Source organism: Rhincodon typus, chromosome 33 (assembly GCF_021869965.1).
Source record: "Rhincodon typus isolate 14 chromosome 33, sRhiTyp1.1, whole genome shotgun sequence".
Taxonomy (NCBI): Eukaryota; Metazoa; Chordata; class Chondrichthyes; order Orectolobiformes; family Rhincodontidae; genus Rhincodon; species Rhincodon typus.
The window spans coordinates 32,114,501-32,134,675 of record NC_063364.1 but is presented as its reverse complement, the minus strand read 5'-3'; the positions used below and the strand labels follow the sequence as shown (position 1 = coordinate 32,134,675).

At 40.6% G+C, this 20,175-nt stretch overlaps 1 protein-coding gene across 1 annotated transcript in view; it reads right to left on the bottom strand.

Annotated features, from left to right (window-relative positions):
- Positions 1-20,175, bottom strand: part of spg11 (SPG11 vesicle trafficking associated, spatacsin) — a 121,847-nt gene that overhangs the window by 7,451 nt on the left and 94,221 nt on the right. Inside the window, exons 28-32 of the mRNA XM_048615764.1 lie at positions 13,919-14,056; positions 11,053-11,186; positions 7,396-7,503; positions 6,164-6,332; positions 4,312-4,388 (exon numbers count right to left, since the gene is read on the bottom strand). Coding sequence (XP_048471721.1) covers positions 4,312-4,388; positions 6,164-6,332; positions 7,396-7,503; positions 11,053-11,186; positions 13,919-14,056 — 626 coding nt within the window. The remainder of the gene's footprint in view (positions 1-4,311; positions 4,389-6,163; positions 6,333-7,395; positions 7,504-11,052; positions 11,187-13,918; positions 14,057-20,175) is intronic.

The window sequence follows — 20,175 nt, the reverse complement described above, 5'->3', positions numbered from 1 at the left end:
CGGGTTCTGACCCGAAAGGTCAACTTTCCTGCTCCTCTGATGCTGCCTAGCCCGCTGTGCTCCTCCGCCTCCACACTTATCTCCAGGGTCTCGTTACTTCTTTCCAGTATTTCTAGCTTGTAGCTTCTACTGACTTTAACAAAGTGAAGAACCAGAGGCTTGTCTTTAATTCAGGAAGCTGAAAGATACCGATCAGAAGGATAATTTAACAAATCTGTTTCTTAGTGATAAGTGATTCAAGAAGTATACAGGATTCAAGACTGAAGTGCATTTTAAACAATCGCTCCAAATGCCAGTCTTAATGTCACTTGCCTCTTCAGAGAGTTCAAACAGAAACAAGTCTGAAGATTATCAAATATTACAATTACACGTATTGCTTGCTTTCAAAATATCTAAATTAAATCTCATTGTATAATTTCCTATGATAGTTACAGGCTTACACCAAGTTAGGTGACAATTTCTGGAGAAACAGGATGAGGCAGTTAGAGAGAGGTTAAATTGGCAAGTTTGAATCTACCAAGTACAGTAAGAATTAATGTTTTTCTTTCTGATGCATGGATCTGTATATCAAGATTGTTATGGTCATAGGTGAAGGTAATTCTGTACAAGTCTGATCCCAAGGTAAAATCTGGCTTAAATCAACCCCAAGTCCCATTTTTGTACTTTGTTTACCACTGCAGTCAGTCACTGAATATATTCACAAGAGGCTGCCAAAGTTTATCACACACCAAAGGAGAAAACAGAAACAGGTGATGTCACACTTAGAGTCATAGATATGTACAGCACGGAAACAAACCCTTCTATCCAACTCGTCCATGCCGATCAGATAGCCTAAATTAATCTGGTCACATTTTGCCCTCTAAACCCTTCCTATTCATGTACCCATCCAGGTGCCTTTTACATGTTGTAATTGTACCAGCCTCCACCACCTCCTCTGGCAGCTCATTCCATACATGCACCACCCTCTGCGTGAAAAAGTTGCCTCTTAGGTCCCTTTTAAATCTTTCCCTTCTCATCTTATACCTATGCCCTCTAGTTTTGGACTCTGCTACCCTAGGGAAAGACCTTGACTATTCACCCTATCTATGCCCCTCATGATTTTACAAACTTCTATAAGATCACCCCTCAGCCTCCCACGGTCTGAGGAAAATAGCCCCAGCTTATTCGGCCTCTCCCTATAGCTCAAATCCTCCAACCCCAGCAATATCCTTGTAAATCTTTTCTGAAATCTTTCAAGTTGTACAACATCCTTCCTACAGCAGGGAGACCAGAATTGAATGCAGATTTCCAAAAGTGGTCTAACCAATCTCCTGTACAGCTGCAACATGGCCTCCCAACTCCTATACTCAATGCATTGACCAATAAAGGCAAGCTTACCAAAGGCCTTCTTCACTATCCTATCAACCTGCAACTCCACTTTCAAGGAACAATGTACCTGTACTCCAAGGTCTCTTTGTTCAGCAACACTCCCCAGGACCTTCCCATTAATTGTTAAGTCCTGCCCTGACTTGCCTTTCCAAAACGCAACACCTCACATTTATCTAACTTAAACTCCATCTGCCACTCCTCAGCCTATTGGCCCATCTGATCAAGATTCCGTTGTACTCGGAGGTAACCTTCTTCGCTGTCCACTTCACCTCCAATTTTGTTGTCATCTACAAACTTACTAACCATACCTCCGTCCAAATCATTTATATAAATGACAAAAAGCAGTGAACTCAGCACCAATCCTTGTGGCACACTGCTGGTCACAAGCCTCCAGTCTGAAAAACAACCTTCCAACACCATCCTGTCTCCTACCTTTGAGCCAGGTCTATATCCAAGTGGCTAGCTCTCCCTATATTCCATGTGATCTAACCTTGCTAATTAGTCTACCATGAGGAACCTTGTTGAACTCCCCCTCCCATTCCTCAGACGACATGTCCATCCTGGGCCTCCTGCAGCCACAACGATGCCACCTGAAGGTTGCAGGAACAGCACCTCAGATTCTGCTTGGGAACCTTGCAGCCCAATGGTATCAATGTGGACTTCACAAGCTTCAAAATCTCCCCTCCCCCAACCGCATCCCAAAACCAGCCCAGCTTGTCCCCGCCTCCCTAACCTGTCCTTCCTCCCATCTATCCCCTCCTCCCACCTCAAGCCCCACCCCCATCTCCTACCTACTAACCTCATCCCGCTCCCTTGACCTGTCCATCCTCCCTGGACTGACCTATCTCCTCCCTAACTCCCCACCTACACTCACCTTTACTGGCTCCATCCCCACCTCTTTGACCTGTCTGTTTCCTCTCCGCCTATCTTCTCCCCGCCTCCCCCTCTCTCCCTATTTATTTCAGAACCACCTTTCTTCAGAAATGGGGGAAGAGAAGGGTCTAGGCCCAAAATGTCAGCTTTCCTGCTCTTCTGATGCTGCTTGGCCTGCTGTATTCATTTCATGGGGTCTTTTTCTTAAAATCTAATTTACATGCATGTAAATAAATTTTCAGACAACCAAAACCACTTTCGGAACTCAAAAATAAAGTTAAAACTATTTATGCCCTTCCTGATATGCATATAATACAGAAATACAAATCAAACTGAAAGCTATATTTTGTTCTATCAAAATCAGAACCCAAATTCCCAAATGTCATGAACTCTCAACACTATATAAAAGTAACACACACTAATATGGAATTTCCTGATCTCAGATGTTCCAAAGTACCTTTCAGCTAATTAAGTCCTTCTGAAGGGCAATGTACTAAATGCTTTCATGTCTGTATATCTGTCTATTGTGAGCTTGTGAACTGTGGGGGACGTCACAACTAGAGTGGGGTGAAGAGAGCAATTGCTATGATAAAACGCACTTTACACTCTAACAATTGTCCAACTTCAACCCAAAGCTTCCTTGTGATGTAAATTTTGGATTATTTGTTTAAAATATGATCCACACAGATGTGGGAATGCTGCAAATGGCGTGTTACATGACTCCAGTTCCGCTAACCCTGCCTGAGAGCAGGTGGGACTTTTGACAAGGTGGGCTCCCAATGCAGCTGGGAAGCCAGTCTATGGACAAAGTGTCCAAGAAGATGAGAACACTTCCTGCCACATCTCCACACCACCTCCACTGGCTTTCTCTGGTGGTGTGCCCTATGATGGAGGGGCCTTCAACTACTCATGAAATGCCTGACAATGGGAGAGAGATTGCCACCATTATACTGGGATATTACTTGGTGGTGGGAGAGTGCTGGGTGTACTGCCCCTTGCTATCCAAGTATCATTCCATCCTCCTGCCTTCCAGCTTATCCCTAAACGGATGGGCATAACTCAGCAATGACCGCTCCCCCCTCCACCCCAACAGACCCCAGCACCATTTTCATCACACTGCCATTAGTACCCCATAGCTACCTGGTGCCCAAGCTCTACAATCCTTCTCCAAATATCTCCATCTCATTATCCTCTGTATAAACTGTCCTTTAAAAGTGTCTCAAGCTTTTGGTCACTTGTCCTAAAGTTGCCTTCCGTGGCTCGTATCACATCTTGTTTGATGATACTCCTGTGAAGTGTCTTGTCATGAAATACAAATTGTAGTTGTTACAAAATCTGAAATTTTTGCATGTGTAACAACATCCTGATTCTGAGAAAAACAAAATGACCAAAGTGAGGATTTCAACAATGTTGAAGTATTTCAGGATGGTGGGAATTGGAGCCCTTGCTGGAAGATGAAGGTCACTTTGTACACACATTTTATTCAAAGAAAATGATTCCCAGGTATCAAGAGGAACCTTACAGTGATACAGGAAATGTTTGCCCAAATAAATCCAATCTTGAACAGTGGTGTTATAGACACTTCCAGTACCAAACAGCTAGCAATATCTAATGACTGCTACTAGGATCCAATGGCATACAAGGTACGCAATCTCTTGTCTCCCTAAATCGGCAAGTTGGACTGAAAGGTCTGTTTCCGTGCTGTACATCTCTAAGACCCAATTTGAAAATCCGCCTGTAGCATGTTTCGCTACACAATGCAATGTCGCTATAACATTCCATTCTAAATATCTATTGCTTGGATGAACCTAATGGAAACCCCAGCATTATCTGAAGAGGAGGATGCTTTCCCTTTGTCCTACTCAGCATTGAACACTCAATAAATACCACAAATTGATTATTCTGCTTGTTGGTGCTTGTTACACTGTCATTGCATTTTCCTACAGAGTTTCTGCACTTCAAAAGCCATTCATAATGTAATCCAGGGCACTGTGTGAAAGTATTCATCTATTTGCAACAGTAGACAGTAAATTAAATACACTTCACAGTTTGAGCTCTAAATATCCAGACCTTCGAATAGCTCTCAGCAGCATCTTTCAAAAAATTCAAGACTTTCACCAGAGATTTCTTCAATTCAGGAGTCACTTCTGAAACACAGAAAGGAAAGTGTAACAGAATGCAAGGAGCAAGCCTCAGGAGAATCTCAAAATCATGCAAAATTGAGATTGAGATTTTTTCTACATTATACATAAGTGGAGGGGTTCTGAAACTTCATCAGTTTATTTTCAACAGTCCAGTTGACAATAGAACTACAATTATCTAATTAAATATAATTACTATAGAAAATAAATGTCAAAAAATACTTCAGTTGCTCTACTGATAAAACTGTAAAGCAGAACTGAAAGCAAGGTCTTTTCCTGCAACATTTTAATCCTTCTCCATTCCATCAAAGCATTTCCAATTTAAAAGCCAAAAGGAAATTCCTAAGGTTTGGAATTAAATTGTACCTTCACAGAGAAAGAGCACAAAAGCCTCAGCAGTTAGTGATTGAGTTTCTGGGGCTAGGACAATGCAAATCTGCCAGCACAGATGATGGTGGAAATCTCAAAACACTTGGGCTCAGTGTTTTCCAGGAACATAACGGGAGGTAAAAAAGTGATTCTCTGGATTAAGCCTCACCTATAAAACTGTCCCCTTGTTGAGTTTTGTTTTAGCACATGGACTGCAGTAGCTTAAGGTGACAGCTCACCACCCCCCCCATCTCAAGATCAGCTAAGGACGGGCAATAAATGCTGGCCCAGCCAGTGATGCCCATATCCCACGAGTGAATAAATTAGAAGATCATCCCAGGTCTTCAGGGAGAATTCCACTGTTTGTGCTGGTTAAGGAAGCTCAATTTGCATTCCATTTGCCCAGGCACACATCCAATCAGAATGGTTCAGTAACCCCTTTTAAATATGTGAAGGAATGTTTGTTACAGTACACAAACAGAAAATAAAGCAAGTGACTGCTCTGCAATGCCGCCTAACTGCACTGGTAAGGACCACAGCCTGCACTCACATATGTCCCAAAATGGGACACTTTTCCCAGCTGGAAATCTTTCAAATGGGAACACAATCCCACTTGTACTCCACCCTCCGACATGGAACACTCTACACTAGTGCCCTTCCAAATCTGGGACACTTCCCGCTGTGGGGAATCATTTAAATACAGTCATCCTGTTACAGGAAGGATATTATTACAGTGGAGAGGGTTCAGAAGAGAGTCATCAGGATATTGCCGAGTATGAAAGGTTTAAGTTAGAAGGAGAAACTAGATAGGCTGGGACTTCTCTCGCTGCAGCATAGGAGGTTGAGAGGTGACCTTAAAGAGGTTTATAAAAACATGAGAGGTATAGATAGGGTTAATGCCAGCTGTCTTTTCCCTAGGGTGGGGAATTTCAAGACTGGGGAGGAGGAGACGTGAGAGGAGAGAGATTTAAAAAAAAGGATGAGGGACTTTTTTTTTGTACACAGAAGGTGGTTTGCCTGTGGAATGAACTTCCTGGGGAAGTGGTGGATCAGAGCACAGTTACAACGTTTAAAGGACACTTAGCTAAGTTCATGAATAGGATAGATTTGGAGGGAAATGGGCCAGGAGCAGGCAGGTGGAACTGGTTTAGCTTGGAATTATGTTCAGCATGGACTGGTTGGACCGAAGGGTCTGTTTCCTTGCTTATGATTCTAAGGTTTGAAGCTTTTACATCTGTAGTGGCTCAGGTGTGTTTTAGTAAGAAGTGCTTTGCCATCTAATCAACACAATTTTGAGCTCATTCATGCAGGTAATTTCCTATTTGTATCCAAAGTGCAAACATTAATGTTTGATGCATCATTATAAAACTTTAGAAACAGGAAACAAAGCAGTTTCCCCACTGGATACTCACCCCAGGATTGCGACTCTATGATTTTAAGTTGTACACGGGCTGCACCCTCGTGATTTTCCCCAATCTCACGACACATGCTGAAGCAAAAAGCCACCATGTTGTGTTTTTCACTATCCCCGGGGAGACAGCGCTTGATGTAATCTAGCAAAGCTGTCTTCAGGTCTCCATTCTGCATTTCATCAAAACAGTGTCTCAAAAATCAGCAACATAGCAAGATGAAAACACAAAGGTAGACTGTTGGTAAGCATACAATGGTGAGCCAAAGTGGCAGGACCAAAGCTAAGAGTGGACAATCCCTACAAATCAAAATCTGTTTGATATTTGTTCAGTCATTATGCCACTAATCTCATAATTCAGGCGGTGGAGTTGAAATTCCACCATCCTCACATGGACTGTAGTTGTTTACCACTTCTTAAGGGCAGTTAGGAATGGGCAAAAGACAACACTTAACCCAAGGATTAATTGTTTTAAAAAGCTCCAGTCCTAGACTAGATGGTGATTCATTTAGGGGAGGCACAGTGATTAGCACTGCTGCCTCACAGTGCCAGGGACCCGGGTTTGATTCCAGCCTTGGGCGACTGTGTGTGGGGTTTGCACAGTCTCCCCATGTCTGCATGGGTTTCCTCCGGGTGCTCCAGTTTCCTCCCACAGTCCAAAGATGTGCAGGTTGGGTGGACTGGCCATGCTAAATTGCCTGTAGTGTTCAGGGATGTGTAGATTAGGTGGGTTATAGGGGGATGGGACTGGGTGGGATGCTCTGAGGGTCAGTGTGAACTTGTTGGGCTGAAGGGTCTGTAGGAATTCTATGATTCTATGATTTCACCAGGATAATCAGGGATGGGCAATGAACACAGCTGTGCCAATGTTGCAAACACCCACAAAACAAAATTACGACAAAGTCTGATTTATTCCCAAATATTAATCTCATTATCTTTCTATTTCAATTGAACAGGCTATCAGAATTCTGGCCCAACAGGTCATCTGGAAGATAACAACTCCAAGGTCCCGCAATCCTGAACGACATTAATCAACCTTGTAAATGTGCTCTTATGTAGGTGAAATGTTTAAACCCGTGTGCCTTGAAGCAAATAAAGCAAAATGGCAATAAACACAAATTATAAAAAGGAAAAGGAAAATTCTTGATGAATTATTGTGGCAGAGCAGGAGGGGAATCATAGATGAAGCAACTTTAACTACTTTCCCAGTCTACTTCCCAGATAGCCCTCACTTACTGATTCAACATTTTTCCTCAGTAGCATTTCAAACCTATGATTTTCATGTAGTAGGTCAAATATGTACGTCATGTCATTGTATCGGCCAATGCCAGTCACCAACCGGACCTGGGGGAGAGACAAGGATATTCACAGTGCTGTTCGTTCTCTTAATAATGCATTTTTAAACCTTTCTCTCAATTAAAGCACAACTCAGTTATGGCCTGAAAACTCTACATGATCACTTACATGCTCATCAGAAAACAAAATCCTCTCATCAGGGGAATATTTCATTATCTACAGGAATTCACATAGTATCAAACCATTTGGAAACATTACAGTGGATTGGAGTCTTAGGTTTGTTATATAGTCAAATTTAGTAGCTAAAAGGACTGATTAATTTAACTGGTTGATGTTTTTGGTATCACTGAGGGAGGATTGTTAGACTAGGCACTGTTCCTTGGATAGACTAACATAATCTTTAATCTATGAAATTCACTCCACCAGATTGTAGTGGAGGTCAAGACATTGAGTAAATTTAAGGAGGACAAATAACAGATTTTTACTTAGTAATGGGTTAAAGGGTTATGCTGAGTGGGCAGGAATGAGATCAGACATGATTGTATCAAATGGTGGAGCAGGTGTGAGGGGCTGAATGGCCTACTCCTGCTCTGAGTCCTTATGTTCTTAACATTGACTTGAACAAACCAATGGAACTGTGACAAAAGTTTAGTCTTGCATCAAATAAGGAATAAGTAGTTGTGTCAGAAACTCTCATTACATTTAAGCAGTTCTTAGAAATTCACTTGCGTTGCCATAGCCTCCAGGTTTATAGGAGCTGGAAACTAGGATTTGTCAGATCTTTGTTGACCAACATGAACACAATGGGCCAAATGCACCCCCCTTCTGTGCTGCAGAAGTCTACAAGTTTACTAAAAACTTAAGTAGACAGGGGAATTGGCAAGGTGCAACATTAAGTAAACAGTCCTGAAGAAGCGTTCAGACCCGAAACGTTGACTTCCCTGCTTCTCGGACGCTGTCCGACTTGCTGTGTTTTTCCAGCTCCATATTTTTTGACTCTAGCTTCCAGCATCTGCAGTCCTTTCTGTCTCCAAGTTATTAAGTAAACACTGTCTGTCAGTGAAATGGATGATAAACAGAACCGTTTAGACCATAAGAAATAAGTGCAGAATTAGGCTATTTGGCCCATCAAGTCTGTTCCAACATTTGATCATGGTTGGTATGATTCTCAACTCCATTCTCCTGCCTTCTCTGCATAACCCTTGATCCCCTTACTAATCAAGGACCTTTCCAGGTCTTAAATATACTCAATGCCTTGGCCTTCACAGCCTTCTGCAGCAATAAGTTCCAAAGATTTACCCCCAATGGCTGAAGAAATTCCATATCTCAGTTGTAAAGGTTTGGGCCTATCACTGTGACACAGTGCCCTCAGGTTCTACACTCTCCTACTGGTAGAAAAATCTTCTCCACATTCACTCTATCCAGGCCCCTCAGTATTCTGTAAAATTTAAATCGGATTCCTGACACCATGAGCTCTTATTTAGCAGTCTCCTGTACAGTACCTTAACAAAGACCTTCTGGAAATCCAAATAGATCACATCCACTGGCCCTCCTTTGTCTAACTTGCCCGTACCTCTTCAAAGAATTCCAACAGATTTGTCAAGCGTGACCTCGTCAGGTATTTACATTTTCAATGAGTCGATCAACCTCATTAAATGTCATGGCTGACACTGAGAAATTAATTAGATCATGAGATTACCTGGTGACTGAACAGTCAATTCTTGAAATGTTGGTATACGCAACTCCACAGATTTGATAATGAGACTAATTCTTTATCTAGAATGGTTAACGTATTGGGAAATGCTTGGCATTAACATGCTTAACAGTTCGAAATTAACATCTGTGATATAAAGGCCTCTCCTGACAAACACACTGACCTCATACCTGACCTTTAATTTAGATCATTTGCATTGCTAGGCTCAGTGTGACAGGCAGCATTTCCTCTTCATTCGCATACAAGGTTATCAAATACATATTTATAAGGGGAATTCCAATCTCTTGTGGATTGATTCTGTATTTGGTGCTTTCTAAACATTACCACTTCCAAGTTATCTTGCTTGGAAACAAATCGAACTGTGAACTGTTTACAGCCTTTCAAAAGAGCCCAGAAACATGGCCTAACATAATGTGGGATATCCAACATAGTCTTGCGTATTTAAGAGATAAATATTGGTGCTGCTGCACACAAAGTCCAGGTTATAGGAGACTAATTGTGAGTACAGACCTTCTGTATGAATGTACATGAAATTTCTCAAGTGAAACTCATCAGAATTTGAGATTCAGTTTTAACATCAGCATCTCCCTCAGTGCTGCATTAGGTAGTCAGTCTACAGTCTGTGCTGAAATTCTGGGGTAGGGCTCCACTCACGAACTTCATGGGGCAGAGTTACCAACTGAGCCTAGCGACATCTGTTTCGGTGAAAATATACATGAACAGAGGTTTAGGAAGGAAGTAAAAGAAAGCTGATCCAGTTCAGGATATTACTTTTCAAGGAAATGCAACAGTACTTTCTGTTGTCTCAGCAATGGGACTGTGGTGATGTTAGAATTTGGATTAAATAAAGGTGCATGGCACAAGAACAGAGACAGCATTGTATCTAGGGAGATATGCAAGCATCAACCTGATGCATATGAAATCCAAAAGAAGAACTAATATATCCTCAAACACAAAGCAACAGTTATGTTACTGATATGGCAGAATATAAAGTTTTTACTTTTCAAAGTTCTAAAAGAAACTCGGTGCATGGAGACCAAGACCATTCAGGGATAAGGGATGTGTATGTACTACAAGCATCCAAGAGTACATTAGTTTCTTTGATGAACACAGAGAATTACACAATCTTGGATTGTTCAACAGTTAGTAAATTTCCATATTCCAGTAGTCAGTACCTTCTTCAGCAGCAGGACACAATCCTGAAGTATTCATGATCAGTTATACTTAAAGATAAAAAAAAATTCCGAGAGACAGGGAAAGAGCAGAGGAATGAGACCAATTGGATAATTTTTTTCACAAACCCAACACTGGTACAGTATAAATGGGTCAAACAATCTCACGTCATTCTCCATTAACTTGGCAACTGTATGGATCCGAAGCGGACTCATTGTGGCGACGGGAAGTTTGCCTTGGTGCTGTACCGGCACCGTCTGTGGCATCTGCATTGGCAAGGTCCAGTGAGGACTCGTAGTGGCAAAGGTGTTGGTGGAGCCAAAATAGCGCCAAAGAGTGGCAACTTTGGTTCCAGCATTGGCAGCACGGTGAAGGGGACCCCTGGCTGGTCACCAGGCCATGGCAGACCACTTAACAAGAAGGACTGTAAAGCTGAACACATTTTCTTCATTTTTCTACCTTTATATTCTACATTCTGGTTTATTTTGTGTGTTTTAAGATGGCAGCAGAATGTAGCAACACTATACACCCCCTTTCACTGTATTTTGTTTCAAAATACACATGATAATAAATAAATCAAATCAAAATTAATTCATGTCTTTACTCAAGTGTGACAAATCTTTCTTATAGAAAGAATAAAGAGAGACTTGAACTAAACCAATTTTAAGATTTTCCTCTTGTTTATACAGTAGTGTTTACTGGGTCCATACCATAAGGCTGTACTCTTCTTTGGGTGCGAGGTGTTTATGACTGAGATGGCGTGCAGCTTGCAACACTCGACTGATCCCCTCCATGTGACAGGTCAGGCTAAAACAGTCATGTGCCAGAATCAGGAGCTCAACAGCTTTGGGATCCATGAAAAGGGAAGGGAGACAAAGAGAAAGATCATTATTAGAAAGAATGAGTGAGTTTACCTTTGTACAGCCCTATCATGACCCATTATTTCCTAAAACACTTTAGGGTCAATGTAATTTGAAAGTGTAGCTACTGATGTACAAATCACAGAAGTTAATTGTTATTCAAGCAGCTCCCAAAAATAGCAAAAAATAAACAGCAAAACTATCTTCATTGCTTGAAGGGTTGTGATCCTGACAACACCAATTTAATGTGACTGCAGAAGAACTAAAGGTGGCAACGGGGAACACATTGTTACATCACGTGGTTAGGGTCTGGAATGGGCTGCTCGAGACAATGGTGGATTTAATTGTGACAATTAAAAAGAGAGATGAATAATTATCTGAAGATAAAACAAGTGTTCCAGGATGGATGCAGAATAACAAATTTGCAAAGAAATAACAGCAAGATGTACAACCTATGGAGTAGTTACAATGGGGGACTTGAATCACCCAAATATAGACAGCGTAAAGGTCAGAGATGGGGAATGAGTCCTTGAAGTGTATTCCGGAACAGTTTGGACAGCAGTATCTTTCCATCAGGAAAGGGGAACTGGTTCTTGGGAATAAGGGTGAGTCAAGGAGATGCAGTGTCAATGGTGGAACACTTAGGGGTTAATGCTCAGTAAATCATAATGTTTAGGCCAACTCTGAAAGAGGACAAATTATTATTAAATGCTGGGGGCGGGGAGGTGGGGAAGAGACAATATCCATGGGATAAGAATGTATTTGGGCCAAATAATTTGGAGTTAAAAGTTGGTAAAAAAGAAGAGATCGTCAAGGTTTGTACACTGAAAGGGAAGGATAGACAAACAAATCCCAAGCTCCTGGATAACAGGAGATAAAAATCATGATAAAGAGAAGAAAAAGCATGCTTCTGACAGAAGTTAGGTCCACAACACAATTGAGACTGAGACCAAATACAGAATGTTCAGAGGGTGGTGAAAAAGTAAATAAGAAAAGAAAGAGTCGGAAAAGAGACAGCTAACTTAAAAGGGAATTTCAAGGTCTTCTATAGACTTTTAAATAGAAAATGGTGGCAAAAAGGAAAGGGAGGGCTGATTAGGGACCAGAATGGGGATCTACACGTGGAGGTAAATGGCATGGACGAGATACTAAACATGCTACTTAGGCCATGGAGAAAAAAAGTAGGTAGTTCAGAGACTGGAAGGATTTAAAATAAAAGGAGGTATTAGATATGCTATCTGCTCTTAAAATTGAAAGGACCAGATATACCTCAGGGATCCTGAGGGAAGAGAGAATGGAAATTGTAAAGGAACTGGTCATCGTGTTTCAGCCTTCTTCGATTCTTAGATGGTGCAAGAGGACTGGAGAATTACAAACACTGGATATCCTTGCTTTAAAAGAAAAGGTTGCAAAACCAAGCCCAGCAATCGTACATCTATCAGTTCAACCTTGGTATAGGCCAAGTTCCAGAAACAATCGTTCATGACAAAATTAACCGACATTTGTTCAAGTAACTCTTAAATAAATAAGTTAATGACGGCAACGTAACAGATGCAGTTTACATGGACTTCCAAAAGGCATCTGATTCAGTGTCACACAGCAGACTTTTGGCCAAAAGTATAGTTCATGGAATTAAAGGAACTGTAAAAACACGTGAGAAGAGTTAGGTCACCACAGTCCCCAAGAACCGAAGGGCTGCTCTCTCATTAGAAAGAGACGACTGGTGGACAGTTTAACTGGAGGGTTACCATACCTTACCTTCACAGGAACCTCAGCCAGTGTGGGAACTGAACCCATGCTGTTGGTGCCATTCTGCATCACAAATCAGCCATCCAGCCAACTGAGCTATCTGACCCCCAGCAACACAGATACAGAATTATAGAGTCATAGAGATGTACAGCATGGAAACAGACCCTTCAGTCCAACTCATCCATGCTAACTAGATATCCCAAAATAATCTAGTCCCATTTGCCAGCATTTGGCCCATATCCCACTAAACCCTTCCTATTCATATAACCATCCAGATGCCTTTTAAATGTTGTAATTGTACCACCCTCCACTTCTTCAGGCAGCTCATTACATACATGTGAAAAAGTTGCCCCTTAGGTCCCTTTTAAATCTTTCCCATCTCATCCTGAACTTATGCCCTCTAGTTTGGGTGTCCCTTGCCCTGAGGAAAAGACCTTAACTATTCACCCTATCCATGCCCTTACATGTTATAAATCTCTTTAAGGTCACCCTCAGCCTCTGATGCTTCAGGGAAAATAGCCCCAGCCTTCGTATTGAGATGGAGGCAGATTCACCTGAAGGGTTCCAAAGAGAATTGGATGATTCTCTCAAAACAAACAGCGTAGGAGTTACACGGAGAAGGTGGGAGAATGGCACTAAGTAAATTGCTCATTTGGAGACCATGAGCAGACTTCATGGGCCAAATGGTCTCTTTCTGTGAAATTCCAACTCAGAGGCATGTGGCTCAGTCCTTACCTAAAAGGCAACTAAAACAGCACTTAATTTATGGTTTGTGTCTAATTCAAAAACATTGTTCTCATGGACAGAAAGGTTTTGGAAAGGAGAAATGGGAATTGATCTCTGGATAGTGAAAGCATTATTACAGAAAAGGCTGGCATTTCCCTTTAAACACAAACAGTTAATATTTCCATCAAGACATTTCACAGCTTAAGATAATGGCCATCATATAAAAATTCCAGTTGCTTACTGCATTCCAGTTCCCCATTTGGAATTGACGAAATTTTATCCAACAGCTTGGTGCCAACGAGGATCGGGTCTTGACATAGTTTAGCGAGCTGCAGGAAAGCCTCCTTCCCATCAAGGAGCTTATAAATTGGTCTCACTCCTGTGGTCAAAGACAATGAATGGAACAGTAACCATCACTAATGTGAACTGCAGCTCACTGAAAACTATACTGTAAACTAAGGTTACATTTCCAGGAACACTTTTGAACTCCTAGAAAATCCCTTTTTTGAAGTAGAGAAGGTTAGGATGCTGCCTCTCAATTGGTCAGACTTGAATCTAAGCAGGAATCTGGCTGAAAAGCTTTTTCCACTTGTGGGCTGAAATGATCAGATTCAACAAGTTTGGACAGTCTCAATGCAACCCAAATGCCGCAGGTCACACCCTCCAACCCAAAACACCCTGTATAATGTTATGCATCTTTTAAATCCAGGAACTCTTCATTAGGTGTGAAAGGAACAGTCTAAGTAAACTGCTTTTGTGTACAGAATATTTTTGTTGTAATTAAGCAGCGATACAGTTTACAAAATATGTAGCTACTGTACTCAAAACCTTTGAAAAGGGCTTGTGGTCAACTGCTGTCTGTTGTTCTAAATAAATTGGTTGGGAACAATAGAATATTCCTTTATTTCTAGCTGGAGTCAGCTTGATTCAGTTGGCAGCAGTCACCTCAGACAAAATTTGCGGGTCTAAGCCACAATCCATGACTTGAACAAGTTACACAGATTGAAATACCAAAGCAGTAGTGTGGGAGTGTGGAGTCGTTGAATGTGTCCTTTTTCCAGTGAGACATGAAACCAAGGTCCTGTCTGCCTACTTGGCTGCATGCCAAACATTCCATGGCACTAATCAGAGACACATGCAGTTCCACCAGCATCAACAGCAAAAAAAAAGTTAAATGGACAATAGTTTTAGATATTGTGATGGGACATCTGTTGTGTGGTGCGATGACAGTGTTTTAAAAACTCACTGGTTGTGAAAAACGTTTAAATTCCTTAAGTACTGAGATATTATAAAAACTTTCTTCCTAATGAAGATCAATGCATTCAATACTAAATATTTCTAATTTTGTTTGCTTCCCTCCTGAAGGTGGTGTGTCATACTATTTCCACTAACAATCACAGCCTGCACCACTTGAGTGACTCACTCTTGCGGGCCTAAACAGCAAATACAGGAGCATTTCACAACTTTCAGGAAACTTGCATTGTGTATGGATCTGAAAGGTTTGAAAGGGTTAATACCCTATGAGAACCTATTGGGAGGAAAATTAGAATCTTGTGGGAAACAGACCAGAAGCTAGGCCCTCCCAAAAATCTCTGTAGAAACGTAAAGCCTACCCTACTAATCTTCGAATAGTTGCAGGGAAGTAATAAGCAACATCTTGTTTACTCTGCTAGGCATTTCCTGTTAGCCCAGAGGTGGCTACTTAATAGGTGATGTAAGATGCTATGGAACCCACACACTTAGGTGTGAATGATGGCACACTCATGGCAATCAGCATGGGATCTGAAGATTTAAATTTAGCAGCATTGCTTCCAAAAAGGCCAATATGTTGGTAAACCTGAAGACTCCAAAGAAAACACAATGGTGCTATAGCTGAGGACAGTGAGCCCTAAATGACCTCATGACAGCATTCAATACTGAAGAATACCTAAAAAGAAGACACCAGAAAATATTTCAGAACCAATAGAAGACACTATTTAAGAATAGAGGTTGCATCTCAAGGTGGTGGTCTTGGATCACTCCTGAATCAGAGTTCAAAGAACTCACAACATAGACAAGACTCAAAAGCAAATATCCCTGGTACACTGGGGAATTTAAATAATGCAGCAATTCAGGCTCAAAGAGGATAAATTAATGAAAAAGTTGCAGCTTAACTCAGGGTTCCCATTTGGTGCACTGATACCACATGACATGGCTAAGGGACAAAAATTGGAATTAACAGGGCCTGGAGAGAAAATTATATAATCCTGGAATACAGAACTGAGGAGAGTCACAATGGCAGTCATTTAAAGTAAATTACCGAGAGCAACGTAAAAGTAGTGAGCAATTCTGGTCTAACATGAGACTTTTTCCTTGAGACTCCTTATAGCCACAAAGAGTGGGAGAATTCTCAGGACAGCAAAGCTGTGAAGCAGCGAAGGGAGAACCATCATTACTGCAAAATAAGACGTTTCAAAGATAAAATAACTAGTCACCATTAGAAAGCCAAAGAACCAGAAATAGTATTACCAGAGAGATTTAATTTCAAAAATGTTCCAGATAGAACACAAAATTGGATATCCTAGAGAAAACAATTTTTGAGATACAGAATAACCTCCAAATTGGATAGTAAATCAGGTACACTTTTGTATGCAATTGGGAATACAGCAGATGTTATTGTTCACTAAAGGGGCAAAAAAAAAAGCAACAGACGCACTTGAAGAGCCACTGAAAACTTTTGAAATTACTTCATTCTTCAAACTGATATAATACTAGAAAAAGCACGATTTATCATAACAATACAGCACTCAGGAATCCACAGATAATTTTGTTAATGATCTCTAAAGAATAGAAGGGAAATGCAACTATTGTGACTTAAAGTCGAAAGAAACCAAATTACTGTAGGCATTAACGATGAGTCTTTGTTAGATTTATTACAGTCCAAAAAACACCTGACACTGGAGAAAGTCAGTCAGTCATTCAGTTGATGACTGAAGCAGAGGTTCAGAAACAACACACAGCAATCCCAAGGGGAGATGATCAAATTTAGCATAGGAAATCTTTAGAATCCATTAAATTCTAAAGATACCATACTATAAAAGACATTACATTAGCCAATGCAGTAGATTGAACAGATGCCAAGCAATAAAAATCCTTACCAAAGCTGTGGAGCAAACATACCTCACAGGTCGAGCAGTTGCCAGTTAACACAATCACAGGCCTGTTTTCTTGAATTGCTTCATTATAAAGCAGTAGGTCACTTTCAGAAAACGTGTTGAAACAGGACACAGTCACTGAAAAGTAAAAGACCAAAGAGCTACCCAGACAAATAAGGAAATGCAAAAGTCGTCTTCAGCAGAAGACAAACTCAAAGTTGCTCTATGGGAAAACTATAGCCAAACAGAACACTTTGACAAGTTGATATTTATGTTTATGGGCACCTTATGAGTTTCAAGTCATACATAAAAGCAAGTGATGTAATATTACAAGACAATGAGCCTTGCTGATGAAACACTTTTCAGCTGACAGAAGTTCAACTACATGGTCCAAAGAGCACTGCACTTAAGTATGTCACAAGCACGAGCAACTCTCCAATAAAGAGCAATACCAAACAGTAGAAAACTTACATACCTCACACACAGGAATTTTCATTCCCGAGAAGAAAAGGTAGAATGGAAACTAATCTCACTCAAAGTGAAAAAGATTAAAACAATAAAATGTCAAGGAATAGCTGGTAGATGATTTTTCAGGACTCCATAAACTTTAGGAAGAATGTATGTTAAAAACCCTGTGACTAAACTGTTTTGGCAGAAATGTTTTCCATACCTATCAAAATTGAAGCAAGTTCAGACTCGAAGTGCCCACAAACTTCAAGAAGAAATGCAAACAAAGAGGCAGCAATTTAAGACAAAGGACAGATCTGCAACTGAATTGAATCAAATTGCAACACAGCACAGTGAACAGCTAGTTTTGTCAAATCCAAGTCCCACATTAGTTACTAAGATGACTAGGAAGGGACAAATTTGAGTAGAATATCTGACATCTCAACCTTGCAAAGAAGAATCCTCAACATCAATAACGGATATCACATCAAACAAAAAGGAATCTTAGGTAACATAATTGAGGAAGTAAACAAGTTGGTATCATCAATAATTAAACCATAAATGACAAATTCCAAAATAATCAACAAGTAAAAGTAAAAACCTACCAGCTATAGCACACTGACACAAATTGAAGATGCAGCACATACAATTCCATGAAAGACACCTCAAAGATGAATCAGCAATATCCGAAGATTCACGATACTGCAAAGAATCAAGTGCCTGCTAGGCTAGAGTAGAAAAAGCAATGGAGATGCATCTGAACTGTTCTGCTGAGAGCAGGCATAAACATGATGGGCCAAATTGACTCCTATTGTGCCAGAAATTATCGAACTATCAAGAAACTAAAATCAAAAAATTGCATCTTCCCTAGGAGTGTATCTGTAAGCGCGGAAGACCATACAGTTTTGCCCAATTCAGACTTCACATGTACACAAACCAGTTTATTTTTCTGGTTTAAAATAAAAAGCACCTTTAAGTGCAGTGTCACATAATAAGTGATCCTGTTATAAGAAAGGTTCAGGCAGCAAAGCTGAGAGAACACGTTACCAAAAATGATACCCTCAGCCGAATGAAGATGATTTATAGACAGTACATTTGAAATTGGATCCCACCGAGGCCACCAGAGTCATGTCAGCAAAAGAATGCAATTTCTGGAAACTCATGTTTCTTGTCCCTGGAGTGTGAAGCATTCTGATGTGTGGACTTCTAAGTTCCCCATCAGTTTAATTTTGGTTATCATTAATATTCTCCCTATCTCTCCTAAAGATAGTGCCTCTTGCTAGGACACAGTTCCAGGAGTGCTAATGACCTTCCAGGACATCACTCAAGCGTGTCTTTCATATGTGGTCCCACTCATTGACTGCTCTAACAGTGGAAGCTAAATAACTGTGCCAGCATGTTTCTACACCAGTGTGTTTTCCAGCTGGAATCTCCATATCATATCCTGGAACACTGGCCAAACCCTCCCTCCCAATGTAAGGACACCAAGGTCAATCTAACAGGCTAACGGATAAAGGATTTTATATATGCACCAAAGCTGCCTGCATTAAAAGATTATGTTTCAAGGGAGGTAATTCACGTTCAAAGAAGGGCCTCAATCAGAAATGTTAAGTTGACCTCTCCCTCAGATGTTGCCAGTCTTGTACTTTGTTTTGCTTTTAGATTTCAGCGTTTTAATGTTTCTTTTTATCGCAAGTGTTATTCTAAGATTAATGATATATAAATAGGAAACAGTTTGATGTTTTAGAATACTGTAATAATAAGCAGATGTGGCCGCTTGGGGAACAGGCATGCCTCATGTTCAGGGATCTCATACCCTAATGCATAAATATCTATTACAGTATTCTTAAGCAAGGGTTCTGTTACTTCTAGAGTTCCTTCAACATTTAAAAAAATTATGCATTTGAAACCAGCTGCTTTTGAAGTCATGAGTCAGATTTCTTTTAAACAAAGAAATTCCTTGCCGACTTCCATACATCAAACTGTCATAAATGTTTTTCTCAAAAACCATTGTAGCAAAGTCTCATATGTCCATTAGTTTAGAAAGGTTTCTGAATCCCAGATGACCTTTGCATTGATGTAATACCACTGTGAGCATTTCTGATAAAACCTCACCTTTAAAGACCAGAATCAAACAGATAATCAACATTAATCTTCCTTTGGAAATGTCAGGCATCCTTTTGAGAGATAAAAGGACAGAAGAGCCATAGAAGAGCTGCTTTGTGGGTTCAACATTGTAAGATAATAATGGGATTACAGAGGTTGAAAATGGAATATATCCAAGGTGGCATATTTCTCTAAACCAGCTAAACTAATAAATGACTACATTGCTCAACAACTTGATTAATTTAAGGGCAATTCGAAATAGAACGTACAACATAGAATCAAGTAATTTTGTCCAACATATCCATGTTGGTATTTGTATTCCACACAAATATTTCAGCCTCTAGTTGATCAACTGATGGAATGTGCCGGTGAAGTCTCATTTAGATCTGACAGGCAAAGGACCGAAATAACTTGCTGGATCATGGCCTCTAGATCAGAAATACCTGGAAGCTGGGGGGTCCAGCTGAATTTGCAGCCAGACCTCATTCAAATTCAAGTTTTAATTATCTTTTGGAAAATGTTTCTACTGTGCAGCCAGTTAGATTTTCATTAACATCCAGAAACACACCGGCATCCAAACTGGAATCAGCCACAATTTTGTGACAGACCAGGGGGCAGCTTTCACAATGTTTTGTCTACAAATTCAAACTCAGGTGCAACTCCTCTCCTCAGACAGTGGGCTGGGGAGAACAGGATAAGTCAAGTGGATGGAATGAGAAAGCAAGATAAAATTTGAAATGTCCCATATAACAGACAGAATATTTTAACGAGAAAGAGTTGAATCAAACTCTTAAAAACATTTTCACATGCC